The sequence below is a fragment of the Mercenaria mercenaria genome, chromosome 3 (assembly GCF_021730395.1).
Source record: "Mercenaria mercenaria strain notata chromosome 3, MADL_Memer_1, whole genome shotgun sequence".
Taxonomy (NCBI): domain Eukaryota; kingdom Metazoa; phylum Mollusca; class Bivalvia; order Venerida; family Veneridae; genus Mercenaria; species Mercenaria mercenaria.
The window spans coordinates 88,260,030-88,277,102 of record NC_069363.1 but is presented as its reverse complement, the minus strand read 5'-3'; the positions used below and the strand labels follow the sequence as shown (position 1 = coordinate 88,277,102).

General features: G+C 34.7%; 1 protein-coding gene across 2 annotated transcripts in view; it reads right to left on the bottom strand.

The window, feature by feature from the left end:
• The window catches only part of LOC123525617 (regulating synaptic membrane exocytosis protein 2-like), a 141,014-nt gene that overhangs the window by 29,755 nt on the left and 94,186 nt on the right, over positions 1-17,073 (bottom strand). For both annotated transcript variants that reach the window (XM_053539191.1, XM_053539190.1), the window contains exons 4-7: positions 8,153-8,369; positions 2,417-2,575; positions 917-1,044; positions 264-401 (exon numbers count right to left, since the gene is read on the bottom strand). In XM_053539191.1, coding sequence (XP_053395166.1) covers positions 264-401; positions 917-1,044; positions 2,417-2,575; positions 8,153-8,369 — 642 coding nt within the window. The remainder of the gene's footprint in view (positions 1-263; positions 402-916; positions 1,045-2,416; positions 2,576-8,152; positions 8,370-17,073) is intronic.

Here is a 17,073-nt window from a genome sequence, read left to right as displayed (position 1 = left end):
AATGAAAGTGTTACGAATGTATGGCCTCAATAAATTCCAGTGGCAACGAAAGACGATGTTCTGCTTTGCAAACCAACAGTATTGCAACGGCATTTTATAATAATAGTAAATAATTTAGGGTGATGGTGAAAAAAGCTCGAAAACTTTTATTAGTCAACACCTCTCAATTTTGTGCAGGCAAGGGGGCTTGAAAACTGTTTTTTGTTTTGTTATGCAATAACGCACTTATTAAATAGATTGCCAGTGTATAATGTTGCATATACCTTCTTCTTGACCGTTTACTATGCCTTTGCATACGACTGATCTGACGTTCTTTCTGAAACTGTTCTATGTTAATTTCATCATCAACCCCATCATCGACGTCGTCCATCTCTGACTGAGACGTGCTGCGGCGCCGCAGACTGAAATTGAGTTTTTCACTTTGTGTGAAAAAAACTGAAAAAACGTCGTCTTGTAGAAAAATTTATATGATTATTATATAACAAAGAGTAATATTCAACGGTAAAATAATGTAAATGATATTTTGACTGATTTCTTTTAGAGAAAATGGTTCTACAGTTAACATGCCAAACAAAAGTCCACGAAACGTGCTACCCGAAAAGTTTTATATGTATTTCACATATTTTTGTAAACTAACTGCATTCTTTTTCTGCATCACCAGCATTTATAAAAATAAGTCTATGTATAGAAAGATAATACGTTTCTATTTTTATTTTAGTTATAATACACTATTACATATAGCAAGACACAGGTCAGGTCATCAGGTCAGTCGGTTAGGTCAGGTCAGGTCAGGTCCGGTCAGGTCAGGTTAGGTCGGTCGGTCGGTCGGTCGGTCAGTCAATTAATGAATCAATCTGTCAAATCAGTCAATCACATTATCATTACTTTTATTATTATCATTTTTTATTGTTATTACCAAGATTTTGATGGACGTTTCGTGGCTTTTATCCGAGACGATCCGGGACTTCCCTCCGAAAAAACATCCGACTCGTCTCTTTCCTCGTTTTCTGGTGTTGGGTCTGTTGTTGAAATATGATGTTGTCCCTACAAAACGTTGTTTTAACCTTTACCATGCTAAATTTCTAAAATGGATTGGTCCATCATTCAAATTCGTCAGAACCACTTCTTATTCAAAGGCGTGTTCACTGAAAATTTACTGACTGAATAGCGAACAGTGCAGACCATGATCAGCCTAAAGCAAAATCACTTGCCGCCAGCAGGCTAAAGGTTAATGACTTGGGAAGTAAGTGCACAAACATATTTAATGACTGATTGTAGTTAATGCCATTATCTAGATGGAATCTCATAATGAATTTGAAGCGTTATATGGCACTCTATATTTTCATAACTATATCAAAATATATGTACTTTATAATTAAGTTCATCTTTAATTCCTTGTCAGACACGAATATTAAGGTAGTGAACCCTAAATGTTACTCGGCAATTTTCGCGTGATTACGTCTTGTCGTTAGTCAATTTGTAAGCAGCACAAGTTTGACGTAAGACGTATCTTAATGATTAAAGTTTAATTTTGAATAAAGTCAGTTAATTTGGTCGAAATTCAGTTTGTCATTTTATTTTATAATTTCACAACAGATTGATATAACTAAAATGAAATAAAAGATAGAAAGATGTTTTGACAAATGAGGAAGAAAAAACCGTCTTTCGTCTTTGCTTCCGGCTATTAATCAATCTTTATATTTTATATGTTAAAAATATATACTATGAAAAAAATCTACCTTAGATACATTATTCCAAACATAAACTGCCATAGTCTTGGTATTTCTGGTTAATCAAATGCTTACTGGGTTTTAAAATGATTTTTGCAGACCTTTTATATCCAGTCAATTAATTGAAGATAAAACAAAGTCGGTCAGTCGCGGAATTGCATGGAAGCAATTATGTTTTTAAAGAGAACACTATCGACTTAATAAATGAAGTGTAAATAAAACAACGTCACTGAAATGGTGAGCACAGCTGGCCTTAGGAACATCTCTTAAACAAATTATTGGAATATTACTTGGGAAACTGGCTACTGTAGATGATGTTTTTCGCGCTCTGTTTCGACTGCTATTATTTCCCTTTATTTTGTTCATTTATTTAAGTTTGATTATGAAAAATATTCTACAACTTTTTTCAATCAAACTCGAAGTTATCCATCAATCAACAGAAGTCATTTACTATCATCAGTTAACAGAAGTCATTTACTTTTATTTTTTTTAGCTCAAAAACGGAGTGCATTAGATACCATTTTTCATGCTTTGGTATGACACGGCAAAGGAGAAAAACGCAACCTCCCACACTCGAAATTGTGCTCTACCACTACGCTAATCCTTTTAAAAGAGCATGCTTAATGTAAAATTGTCGGAACATAGACAGAAATGAAATGAGTGATTTACGAATCTTTTATTCTTACGTCATTTTCTGAAGAGTCTATTTCAGACGCACTCAATTTCGTCTTGAATTTGTTTGAAGTTATCTCCGGTCCTTCGTTTCCATGGTACCATACTCCCGTTTTTGCCACGACGTCACGCTTCATTTGACACATATTGCATCGCCATTTACCTCTGACACTCTGAAATAGGTACGATTTCAGACATTTTGCAATTGCAAATAAAAGGAATTTGAGTTTTCTACGATATGTCAGACATTTTCCCATATCGTCTCAATGAAAATGAGAACAACACCAAGCAAATCTGGTGAACTTGTATCCCCCACCAAATAAGTAGTTTTGTGAACGAGGGGACTGTATTTCGAAATATATATAATTTCCAGATATACACAAGTTATGTACAAAAGAACCATGCAACGGTTACTTTGTTATGTGGGCATTTACAGATTGTAGAATAATTAAAGGGCAATAACTCTGGTTAATGAAGTGATCATGACGAACCTGTGCGTGCATCACTGTCCTATGGTGATCTATATTTGTATAAAAATTCATAAAGATTCAGCAATATGTTACTTAGATACAGGTAAAAATCCTTTTGTACCAAGTCAAGGGGGAATTCTCTGCTTTTACTTGGTCAAGGGGGATAATACAATGAGTCATCAAAGGTGTTTTTATCTTAAATACATTTTTGAATTATAAGCGTTTTCAATTTTGGACGTACGGATGGACGAACAGCTCGACGAACAACTCCAAAACAATATCCCTCCGGCTTCGACGGGAGTAATAATCAGCATATTATAATTATATCTGTACTAAAAGCTTGAAATGGAAAAGAAAGTATTTCTAAATCTAATTCTACAATATTTCCGAATTGCATTTTACATATTTCTTTTTTTCTGTAGAGAAAAAAGAACAGTGTTTTTTTTTCAGCAGCAGTAGAATTGTACAACATGATGATATTCATTGGAACACAAACAATAACTACATTATAGGGTTGATACACCTTTGTTCATACATAAACGTCTTTTGGAACCCAAGTACTGTGAAGCCCGAGGCCGAAAACAGATATACACAGTCCGAGGGAATCTGCAGATGTGAACGAACGAATATTTATCTAATAACCGTTTTCATGTTCCCTTACATCATTCTCTTTCGAGGGGACTTTTTATGAAACTTCATGCGCATCTGTTGACGCTATTTGATTTAGTGACGTCGTGTTTTTACATAAAAATCAATATATGTAAATAGGGATTTATAAACGTGTGTGTGTTTTTTTATTATTACTGTTTTCGAGTCAAAACTACGGAAGTTTATTCTATTGGATGATTCAGGCTAGAGTTATTATTCACCAAAACCATAAACAAGACAAATGTACCTTGAAATTTTCGACAAGCTTTTTTGTTGACAATTCAGCCCCCGCATGCGCTTACGTAAAACGTGTATTTATATGACGTACCATTTGGGTCAAAAGTCAGAAATCGCTCGAGCGGTACCACAATACACGGTAAGCGTGTAAATTTACACGCTAACCGTGTAAATTTATACGTTAAGCGTGTTTTTTACACGGTTAGCGTATAAATTACACGCTAAGCGCGTAAATTTACACGCTTACCGTGTAAATTTACACGCTCAACGTGTATTTTCGTTGACCCGATTCCTAATTTAGAATTCGAGCGAATAGACCAATCAAAATTTAGTTTAGAACTGCAAAAATGACCAGTAGTATGTCGTCTTCTGTATTCATATGAAATAAAATGCAGACAGCAGTAGTTTCTTAAACGAGTGTATATTATTAAATGGGAAATAATTCACTACTAAAAACAAATGGAGAATAATTTCATTGAAGAAACTGATAATATTTATTTCCGGGTAGCCAATGACCGGCTGCGCGAAGTCCCAGTTATGTATATGATGCGTATCTGTAACTAACAAACTTACACTGAAATGGATAATAATTTATAACTACAGCGGAATGGAGAATTATTTCATTGGCGAAATGGATAATATTTATTTCTGGGTAGACAACGACTGGCTACGCGAAGTCCCGGTTATTTATTTGATGCGTAACTGTTACTAACAAACTTAAATAAAATTGATAATAATTTATAACTACAACGAAATGGAGAATAATTTCATTGGCGAAATGGATAATATTTATTTCTGGGTAGCCGACGACCGGCCGCGCGAACATCCTGTAATATTTATCATGCGTACCTGTTATTAACAAAGTTATTACTGGAATGAATAATAATTTATAACTAAAACGAAATAGAGAATAACTTCATTCACGAAATGGATAATATTTATTTCTGTGTAGCCGGCAACCGGCCGCGCGAAGCCTAGAAAATGTATATTATGCGTTTAGTTGTTGTTGTTGTTGTTTTCGAGTTAAATCATATTTTATTGCTTATTACTGTTTACATTTATACTAACAAACATCAAAAATGTACATGTACAGCCAAGAGAATAAACAAATAGGACGGGCCACAAGTACATGTAACTAACAAACTTATTACTAAAATGAATAATAAAAACAACGAAATGGAGAATATTATTTCATAGCCGAAATGGCTAAAATTTGTATTACCTAAATGGAAAATAATTATATATGGAACATTTAAAGATCAATTATTTATACCAAAGTATTTGTCCAAAGAACTATAAAATACATTTTATAGCTCTTTGATTTGTCTTATTTCCTTGCTCGACCTCGCAGAACTTACAACCGGTCGCAATAAGCTTGCATGATACTTGAATATTAATTAAAAAGTTGAAAATGAAATATTCAATTAAGTCCAGCCTTTCAAGTTGTATCCACTTATGCTAAAGTAGTAATCATCTTAAAACTGTTATCATTTCTATTGATTCTTCGAATTGAAAGTTTTTATTTGAAAGTATGAAATGGCAGCGGAGAGAAAGAGAGAGAGTGTGTGTGTGTGTGTGTGTGTGGGGGGGGGGGGGGGTCATACTTGAAATCTTGTTCTATTTTTTGCGGAATTCATCTTTATCATAATTATTCTATTAAATTACGGATAATGACTTTGCACACGATACAGTTTCAACATGAAAATGATCCAGCATATAAATTAAGAAAATAGAAAATTATAGAGTTATATTAGCAGGAAGGTCTAATACGTATCAGTTGTTCCAGATATTAGGTATTTCCCATCAGTAGTAGTTCTAGTCCTTGATTCATATCTAACGAATTTACATTTTTGTTACTACACGTTCATCGTTTTAAAAATAAATGTCCATTAAATTTCAAAATATATTCTTACAGATTTTAGAATACTAGATATCCTTTGAAATTTTTATTTTCGTTTCACAAGACAGCTCCGGCACGTGATATATTAATCCGTGTTCGTTCATATATAGTGGCATTGATGACCGAAGGCATTGAATTGTATCGCATCAAAGCCATCTTATATGCTTCAGTAAATTTTATGATCCGCTCTAATTAGGGAACCTCAAAAGGATTTCCTGTTCTGATAACCTAGGTGACATATGCTTTGTCATGTCATTATGCATAAAGGTTATGTAATGATTTCCGGTAGATCACTTAAAACAGCAACTTCAGTGACATGGAGCCGCTCGATTCCCCTACCCGTCCCCAATTATGTACATGTCATTAAAGTCGGAGAAAAATAAATACTATTATTATTTATATATATATTATTTGACGTTGTAGAAAAAATAGATATATGATAACAAATGACATTTTAAAATGTAAAGTACAAGTTTTATATGTGTATGATGTGTGGAATTAGACTTGAAATGCTTGTTCTTTTCTCGCGAAAATAGGAGTAAAGCAGCCTTTGAGGTAAGATATAATAAAAAATATACATGTCTTTAATCAAAGCATATATACAGTAGAATAAATTACTTGACTGAAATCATCTTTACAGTGGCAAAACTTTTCGTAATATAATGAAAATATTATGTATTTTACCTTAAAAGTAATAATTCAATCATAAACTTTATAAATATCTTCCTTTGTAACATGACTTTTGATTGGCTAATTTATTTAAAAGTGTAACTCAAGCGAGCGATACGCGCTAAGCGTATAAATTTGTACGCTAAGCGTATATTTTACCCGGTAAACGCGTAAAAATACACGGTGAGCGTGTACTTTTATAGATCTACCGATTGAAATACACGGTAAGCGTGTAAATTTACACGGTAAGCGTGTAAATTTACACGCTAACCGTGTATTATGGTATCGCTCGAGCGATTTCAGACTTTTGACCCAAACGGTACGTCATATATTTACACTATCTGTATGAATTTGTAAATGTATCTTTATTTCCTTGTAATGTATCTCCAGGAAGTCTTGTTTACGCAAGAATGAGTAATAAAATAGTTTATCAATTAGCATTTCTTTTAGCAATTTTGAACGACCGCAAAGCTGCACATTTAGCACTAATTTACTACAAATAATTCATCACCTGCACCGGTATCACCAAATAAAGCCGCAAAACAATTAATACTGTTTTATGACGAACGCACACAGCGGGCTTGACATTCATTGAAATGTCAGCTATGATTACTTATATACATGACAGAAAGGTGGGTATTTTATACATGCACGGGTAGGCGTAAGTGTGGCATTTATACGCATATGTTGTGCAAAGAGTTCACACTAAACTTTCAGTTTATACTCAAGATGACCTAGCATTCAATTTGACCAAGATCGTTCATCAAAACAAACATTCTGACCATCAGATTTAATATGTTAACAAAGTTTTCCCTATGCTTTGAGCAGTAACCTAATTTTGACGCTAGATGACCGAGTTTCGAATTTGTAAAATGTGGCATAAACAGAGTTTCTTTAGTTTCATCAAGTGACAAATTTTATGATGAGGTAAGAAATGTGATCTCTACTTTTAAATATTTAACTTAGAGTGCTAATCTCTAATCCCAGATAATCCCGTTTCTTTCTTGACCTAGATGATACAGAGACAAACATTACGAGAAGAAATCGCAGTTTTTCTAATACTTTATCTAGTTTATGATAATACAGTGTGAAACCTTTGGAATAAGGTTTATGAAGAACAAGTAGAACGTTTAGTCAATGCTTTTTTGTTTTTTATTTATTTGACCTTATGATCTAAGTTTTGGCCAGCTGAAAACCAAACTTCTGTCAAAGTTTTATGAATGTCAGGTAGAGAATGTGCCCACTAGACTGCTACCAACGTTATTGCTATTGTAGCAGTGTGTATTTAATGTATATAATTGGTCTGTGATATCGGTTATCCGATTAGCTCAGTTAGTAGATCTGACTTGCAAGCAGAAGGTCGCAGGTTCCAGTCCTGTATCGGGCTGCACATTTTTCCGGTCCTATTACACTATGATCCTAGTGCATCAGATGACCCACTTTCAAACTTGAACCAGATGTTACAGAGAAAATTCTAACAAAGTATAAATATCGAGTAGAAAAGCATGCCCTCTACCTTGTTAAAAACCTTTCTATGATCTAAAGTTCTAGCCTAGTTTTTGACCGAGACCCAAGTTTAACACAAATCATCGCGATTACCCATTTTTTTTTCATTCTGTTATAATAAATAAATTGTGTTAAACTTAACAACTGGCATTTCTGGATAGTTGTAAGAGAGAGAAAATATTTACGAAAAAGGGTTTTTTTTTATATTTTAATTTTCACTTCAGTGAGGGCTTTGCCAAAACCCGTTTTGCGATGTACCTTTAAAATAGTAGAAGCAACTCTCTTTCATCGTAAGTGCCGAAATTTGCTTAATTTCTAACCTTGTTTTTCTTCGCATTCCATGTGGACTGAGAGAACGAGCCGCATTTGTTGCAAACACGTTTATGACAATCATAGCATGCCTTTCCAATTCCGTCGGCAAATTTGGTCTTATAGCAGAGTCTGCACAGACGCAGGTCCACATTCTTAAACTTGCTTTTCTGGCTGGCATGTTTCTTCACCTCGTCTTCGTAAGTTACTAGGTGTTCACGGAGACGTCTGGAATATATAAAAAAGGTACACTATAAATATAATGGATTCATGCTTCACTGCCTGAGACATGCAAAATGCATGTGGCAATAAAAGGTTTGTGTCATTTTTGCTATTTTATGGAATATGTCAATTCTGAAAGCAAAGTTATCATGTTCCATTTGTTTTAATTTCGTGTTTGGCGTTTTCGTGGAACACACGAATTTTGTCACATTACAGTAGTGCATGATATCAAATATATCATTTAAATGCATTTAAAAAGTTTACTGCACGGATAATTTTAATAACCAGGGCATTTTCGTACTTTTTCATACCATAAATTAAAACCAATAATGTTTATTACATAATCAAAATGATACTATAAACAAAAACACATCGTGGCAAGAAATATGGTATATATGGTGGCCGTATAAAGACTCCCCTACTTGGACTAGTACTGTTAGGCATAGGCACTGGTTTATCAATCAAGTATTATAGGTGTATTGAACTCCCTTTAAGCCGGTGATAAGGGACGTGGATTGTGTTGCATACTTGTTAAACATACAGAGTCATTTCGATACTGCTATCATTTTGCTTGGCTGCATTCTATGCTTAGGGTTCATTGAACAGGCAACGACATCGACACAAACGGACCAGTGTATGTACATGTATGTACAATCAATTACATATTAACACAGGACAACATAGTGTGCCGTCTCACGACCCTGTTTGATAACATATTGATTAGCAGTTTTTCAATGCCAGCTTTATCAGCAAGAGACACCCTTTATTGCACTGAACGGTGTTTCGTATCTTATTTATGACAAAACCTGTTCTTGCATTTCTGTCATAAAGACTGACATATTACGTAAAAAAGAAATATAATCGTTATTTTCATATCCATCAGATAACTGTTTGCATTTGTTCTGTTTTTTATCACGTGGAGTGTAAACGGAAATATTTGTTTCCTAGACAACTGTAGAAATAAGAATAGAACAAACAACGTGCAAAAAATGATAAGGTGTCAAGGAGCCGATAAGTTATCGGGCAACAGGAAAGAGCGGGTCCGCGAGTTCAATGATATTTGTTAAGTGGTATTTATTTCATATCTGTTGATGTTATGATATAACTTAATCAATACCGAATCCAAGCTGCTACAGGTTCTAGCTGGTCATAGTCATACCACAGTTTCTAGGCAAGTGGCCTAGCAGCGTTGCAGCGTAGCGACCTAGCAGCGTGAAGTTGGCAGCGTGCCAGCATTGCGACCTTGCATCTTTAAGTTAGCAGCCTAGAGGCCTATTCATACATTTAGTATGAGAAGCAAAAAGATTAGATCCGCAAGTAATCTTTTTTTTGAAACCAAGTTTCTTACTCGAGATATTTCAGTCGCTTTGCAAATAATGAGGTTTGCTTTCATCGAAAGTTGGCAAAAGCTTCCTTGTCTTTTACTATCATCTACAAAAGTACCGTCTCATTATTGTGCAAATTAATAGCTTTCTAAATATCTAACAGTCATTCTCCTAAAAAGATATATATATATATTTGAAAATCTGAAAATTATTCCATTATAAATATACTACAACATGTACACTAATTACTAAATGGCTTGTTGTCCAATTGCTACAACTATTGCTCGAGATCCGAAGTTAGTGACATCAGCAAAAAATTGCAAAAAGATTTTTTTCCTGAAATTTTGACATTAGCCCCATAAAACCTGAGGCAAACTATAAACCAGACAATAGCGCAAGCTATATACCAGCGATTTATATAAGAAATGTGTTAGCCTATCTGCATGCATTTCTTTAAATTACTTAACCTTATCATGCGGAACACGACTGTTTCTGCCTTGCGACTAGTATAGATCAAGATCTGCAGTCTGATCATGACCTACACTGTTCGCCATTCAGTCAGTATATTTTTGATATGCACCCCTTTAAACAGTTAATGGTACTGTCCAAATCAAACGATGGGCATGTTCATTATAGAAATTTAGCAGTGTAAGGGCTAACAATATCAAATTAGGAAAGCAGCTCGGTCCTCAAAGAGATTTTGCAGTATTTCTGCACGTGTTAAACTCGTACATCTATAATCTATTACGTTTAGTTTTGTAATATTCCGTTTCTGTCTTTAAAATGTCAAGGACTTTTATGACGATGTTAAATTCAGATTCTAAATTTGTCTCCTACAAATCTAATTCATTACGTCTCCTTGAATTGTCCAGACAAATTTAATTTACAAAGAAGAACCTGTTGAAGTGGCTTCAGACAGAGTTATAAATTGGCCATCGAATCATTAATGCAGCAATTTGCATGTTTACACATGCTGACAAATTGTTTGACTTGTTTTGGTTTATCTTCATTTTTCAAACGAAGCTCAGTTATGTAATGGCGGAAATTTTAGCCGCCTGGCCAAATACAATGTATAATAGTAGTGATCCATTTTCCGCATGATAAATTCATAAATGAGCCTCGTCCAATGAAAACAGATTTGGAAATAAGATATTTGAAGTTCTTTTGATAGAATGTACCAAAATACATGTATATTAGAATCCGGGTAATATAAATAGCACAAATAAATGGCTTTCTACATTTTTTTCTCGTGACGTAATAATCATTTTCGTTTTATTTCAGTCTGATATTACCGTCAGGGTAGGTAACTAGAGTCAAGGACTGGGACTAGAGCTAGCCGTGGTTTCTTGATTTTATTCTTTTTATCTTTACCACGATATTTACGTGTTTCCATTAACAGATAAATCAGAATTCACGAGAAATTTGTCTTTTTTAACTGTTGCCATGATTTTTCCATGTTTTCCGTATTTAAATAGAAAATCGACTCGGAATATCTGCTTTTTCACTGTTATTATGATTTTCCCATGTTTTTCGTTGAAATATAGATAAATAAGTAAGGGATATCGACTTGGTCGTATTTAACATGAATGTCCCGTGATTCCCGTAGCAAGACAAAAAATCTCAGACATGAATTTTCCTTGTTTGTGCAGCTTATTCAGCATTTCCGTCGCAACCACGAGTTAATCGTGTTGGTTTTTGTAGTCAGATAGGTATTTTATAAATGTCCCCGAATTGTATACTTAAAGTTATTTTTCCGCGGGTAACGTAATCAGAAAAAAAAAACTATTTTATTGTCTAATACAAGATCTGAAATATTATCGGAGTTCTGATTCGACAGTACAATAACAGATGAATATATGAGCCGTGCCATGGGAAAACCAACATAGTGGGTATGCGACCAGCAAGGATCCAGACCAGCCTGCGCATCCGCGCAGTCTGGTCAGGATCCATGCTGTTCGCTTTTAAAGCCTATTGGAATTGGAGAAACTGTTAGCGAACAGCATGGATCCTGGCCAGACTGCGCGGATGCGCAGGCTGGTCTGGATCCATGCTGGTCGCAATGCCACTATGTTGGTTTTCCCATGGCACGGCTCATATACAAAATATAAAAATTTACGCCTCGTCAAACTTTTTTATTTTCAACATTATACAATTATCAACTTTTTCATAGGTTGATATCAGGATTTATCAACCCAAAAAAAGTTATATTCACCGAGGCGAGGTGAATATTACTTTTTGAGGGTTGATAAATCCTGATATCAACCAATGAAAAAGTCAATAATTGTTTTATTACATGAATAGATGTATAGTCAGTCTTGTTATTACAATTGTATTCTCATTTAATATGGACGATTGAAATTGGAAATATTGCCGCCTATTTTTAGACCAAATCAGGTTGATATTGGCTTTCCAAGCACCTACTTCGATCTATTTTTATATCGTACTATTTATAACCCAAGATAAGTTGATATGATATGTACTCATTACTTTTCGAACCGTTTTCAGCCAATCAGTGAAACTGTTACAATAGAATACAGTCATGTAATAAAGCTTTTTATTAAATACATTTCAGTCTCAGCTGAGTTTGATAACGAAACTTTATTTTCCATTTCTACTCGTGTTCGTAAATGTTTGGCAATATTATTTCCAGTTATCTGTTTTCTTATTCATTGTTTTACAGATATAGAAACTTGTTGACCGAGGATGATTTTTAAAGGACATGCTAAACAAAATAAGTCGATGCATCAAAATATCAAGTGTATCATACAAAGAAACGAAGGTCCCTGCAGCGCGGTGGTAACAACCAGTGCCTGTCACTGAAGTACAACTGTTTGGATTTAGATGGTTCGAATCTAATATTATTAATATATAATTTCTATGTTATGTTTACGTTTTAGGTATATATCCTTCATATGATCCTATTTCGTATAGGCTTTTAAATTCCCCTAAAATACAAACAAAAAACAAAAAAACATTTGCCTTTTCATCAAACATTTGCTGCATGCCACTTAACATTAACTTATTTCAGCTTTCCATTTAGAAAATTGAGCAGTATAAAATATATAAGTACAACTGCATTATTTCATGGTACTTTCACAGAGCTCATTTTTTCCCAAAGGAAGAATTAATATTAAGATTGCATCCGTTTGAACTTAAAATTATGGATGCACAGTTTAGTTTCATTAGCGGCATACAACAAGTTTTCTGCATGGCAGGAGCCGGAAATCTTGACATGTTCTATAAACGAACGTAGAATAAAAGAAGATTAGCTTTTCAAAAAGCTAGAATGTGGCCTGTTTTTTTCTTTGCTTGAGATCAAAGACACAAATAGATAAGATTTATTTTGAATCGACAAGACAGTTATGATAGATAACAGAAGCTCTGGAAAGCCTCTTAAATTTTGTTTCTTTCCGCCTCATTGAACACATTTTTTTCTTTTTTTTTTCTTTCCGCGCCATTCAACTCTTTGTTCAGTTATTAATGAACTGTCTAATACGGTTTCCATTCAAAATGGCCTATTATGGGGAAAATATCTGCATTGAAGGATCCGTTTCTATTGGTCACTTTTCAATGAACAATTCGCCTTTTATGTTTTATTGCTTCAAATTTGTAATGAAAAGAGGGATTGGAAGCCATGCACTTTCTGTTTTTGGAAATGTTCGGAGTTTAAGTTAGTTCTTATAGTAAATTCTCGCAAAAGCGAGCCAGCACTAATCATTAGTGACATGATTAGTGATCCCCTTGTGAAACATAGAATTCGATGAGAGCAATAAAACGACACATTATGTATGTGACAATTCTTAATTGCAAGCCAGCTTCGCAATTAGATATGGCTGTGACTCAATGCAGACTTGGAGCGCCGGTATAAATTACAGTCTCCGGTACATACCGGATTAACTAAATTTGAACGAAAATATCTTAAATGTATATATTTTGTAACCATGGTGATACTCATCCTAACCTTTAGTCAGTATTTTATGCATATTGTACACTAAATGCATGCGGACATGCAAAAATATGCATACATGTATTTTTGACGTGCGCTACAACTGATTATCACTTTCGGGCATGCGCAGGAGACCGCTCCAAGTCTGCAATGAGTTACATCGATTAGATATAACAGTTCAATCAACGGGAGTACAAAAGTCTAATTGCTGTTAATCATCTGAGACAGACTGGAGCTCGGCCTTTAAGGAAATAACACAATCATATTGATCAATGCTTGAAACCCAATATCTCGGACTCGATTATCCTAAAAGTACGGCTATCTAGACATTTTCAAGACTAGTCCAAAAGCCCGTGCACAATGATATCATTTTAAGTCGAGTTTCTGTTATCTCGAAGTATTCGACATCTTGGTATTCGAGATACTGAGTGTTAGCTGTGTATACAAATATATCCAAACAGATGTCGATTTTAGAAACATTTATTTTGCATTTGTTTTCAAATACTTAAAAAGTTACGGCATCCCGCACGAAAGTAGGCTTGTGTCATTACTGGTTGAGATTTCATATTTTCTAATAATTCGAACAAAATGCCCGAACATGCAATGTATTATAAAAAAAGCGATTAAAGAGCCTTTTGCAAAAAAAAAAACCCAAAAAAAACGCCTTGGCTGATTGAATATTTTTCTTATCCAATGGGAGTTTCTTTCTTACGGGGTTTTGTATTTTTTAACAGCATACATACAGACATTCGTAGGTATATAAGTAATTTTCTTAATTTTGAAAGCAAGTTTCAAATTTCAAAAAACTTGGCGTGTTTATCTCGAGGCACGTTCCTTAAACTCCTAAATTCCTAAAACCAGTTGTCATTTACTTTGGGATGGCAATCTGTAATTACAGAAGACAGTATATACGGATATTATTCCTAAGCCTGTCATGAAATTCTAGAACTTTCTAATCTGAAAATGTCATTTATGGCTGATCTACACAGTATTAGCAAGGATAATGCGCACGAAGATCAAATCAATAAAACGCATTTATATCTGATCATGTCGGTAGAAGTTTTGTACATTATAACATGTGTAAACATTTTAGCCTTTATTCTGAAAAAAACCCAAAACAAACTACAACTTAATGGATAAATGAAAGGAAAAAGAAAAATATGAGCCGCGCAATGAGAAAACCAACATAGTGGGTTTGCGACCAGCATGGATCCAGACCAGCCTGCGCATCCGCGCAGTCTGGCCAGGATCCATGCTGTTCGCTAATGGTTTCTCTCATTGCAATAGGCTTTGAAAGCGAACAGCATTGATCCTGACCAGACTGCGCGGATGCGCAGGCTGGTCTGGATCCATGCTGGTCGCAAATGCACTATGTTGGTTTTCTCATGGTGCGGCTCATATACTGTTTTTTTTTCACGAAACCACTGTCAATTAATGCACGAGATTACATGCTCAATATGATTGCATAATCACCGATAAAGACCTGTACCATCGGTAATTTCAAAATTGCAATGCCACAAAATCAAACTCAATCATAGTGTAATACAGCATTAAAATTTGAGCCATGCCTTCAGAAAACCAACATAGTGGGTTTGCGACCAGCATGGATCCAGACCAGCCTGCGCATCTGCGCAGTCTGGTCAGGATCCATGCTGTTCGCTTTTAAAGCCTATTGGAAATGGAGAAACTGTTAGCGAACAGCATGGATCCTGACCAGACTGCGCGGATGCGCAGGCTGGTCTGGATCCATGCTGGTCGCAAACCCACTATGTTGGTTTTCTCATGGCGTGGCTCAGATGAATTGACTTAATTGCTAATTTCTACAGGAAATACACCAAAATGAGCTTCTTTAATGAAGCATAGTATGTTTGCGGAAATTGACGAGCAAATTCTCAAATTTCTACTATCTCGTATTACAATCAAGACTGGGCTATTTATCTCACTTTCAAAGATCAATGCATCTGCCACATCGTTTCAGTAAAACTAGGAAAGACAAATGCGGCTTTATGTACCGGCTCCATGCACTTGCGATTTCATAGCAGTCAATGAAGATGATGATGATGATGATGATAATAATAAGAAGTACATTTCTTTAAAAATGTCTACGTCAAAAGGATAACACTTATAAACACGTGTTATCAACATAGAGTTTGATATGAAATTTCGAATCTCTCAAAGCTATAACTTTCTCTATTTTGGGAAAATGAAGTATTCTTTCTGCAGAAATTCCTTTCTTAAATTTTAAATCGTAATAATTTAACACTGTAATAAGCTCGTGTAAAAGAGCGTTTATTAGTTTTACTGAAAAGTGCTTATATGCAGAAATTTTATGGTTCGTTTGCATTTGGAGATAACAATGTCGCGTTAATGATATAACTTTTTACATGTAGTATATTTGATGTTCGCAACTTTTCGGAGATGTTACGGTTGGAAAGAAATAACTAGATCAGTAACATCCATTTAACCATTACCCTGCTAAATTTCTATAATGATCTTGTCCATCTTTCAATCTGAAAAGTACCATTAACTGTTAAAGAGGGTGCATACCAAAAAGATACTGACTGAATGGCGAACAGTGCAGGTCATGATCAGACTGCACGGATATGTGTAGGCTGATCATGATCTCCACTGGTTGCAAAGGCAGACTCAATTGCGTCCAGCATGATAAGGGTTAAGATTAATATTTTATTGGACCTTATCTAGATCGTGAAAGGATTATTTTGGCTGACAATTTATTGTATATCTCCAAAAACAAACAAACATAATGGGTGTGCCGTGTGGTTTTTAGACCTTGAATATGCAACGAGATGTTGCAACTACTGAAATGTGTGCGACATGCGTTGTCTTGGGACTGTTTTGTGGAAATTGTTATGGTATTATGCCATGCAGATGCCCTTATGGGCCTTGTATTGAAAATAAACTGAAACTCTATTCTTCTAAATGATTTAGTGTCATTCATATCACACAGCTACAAAGGTCTTGAATTACTTTCAAACTCAGTAAAGACTGTTCTTAGTGATAATACAACTGAGGTTTATTTTAAACTGTATCTGTTGCTATATGCAGATGATACTGTTATATTTGAGTCACAAACTGATCTAAAGTTAGCTTTAGATTCAGTGTCAGATTATTGTGACGTGTGGAAGCTAGAAGTGAACACAAACAAAACTAAAGTGGTCATATTCTCTCGAGGGAAAATTAGGAACAAGCCATCTTTTACTTATAATATCAATGAGCTGGAAATTGTTGATGACTTTAGTTACTTAGGAGTAAAATTTAATTACAATGGTAGTTTTCATAAAACTAAGAAGCATTTATGTGAGCAGGCTAGAACAGCAATGTTTAGTTTAATCAAGAAAGGTCGTAAATTGCAGTTAGGAATTGATTTGATTTTGCATTTATTTGAAACAATGGTCAGTCCCATCTTGTTGTACGGAAA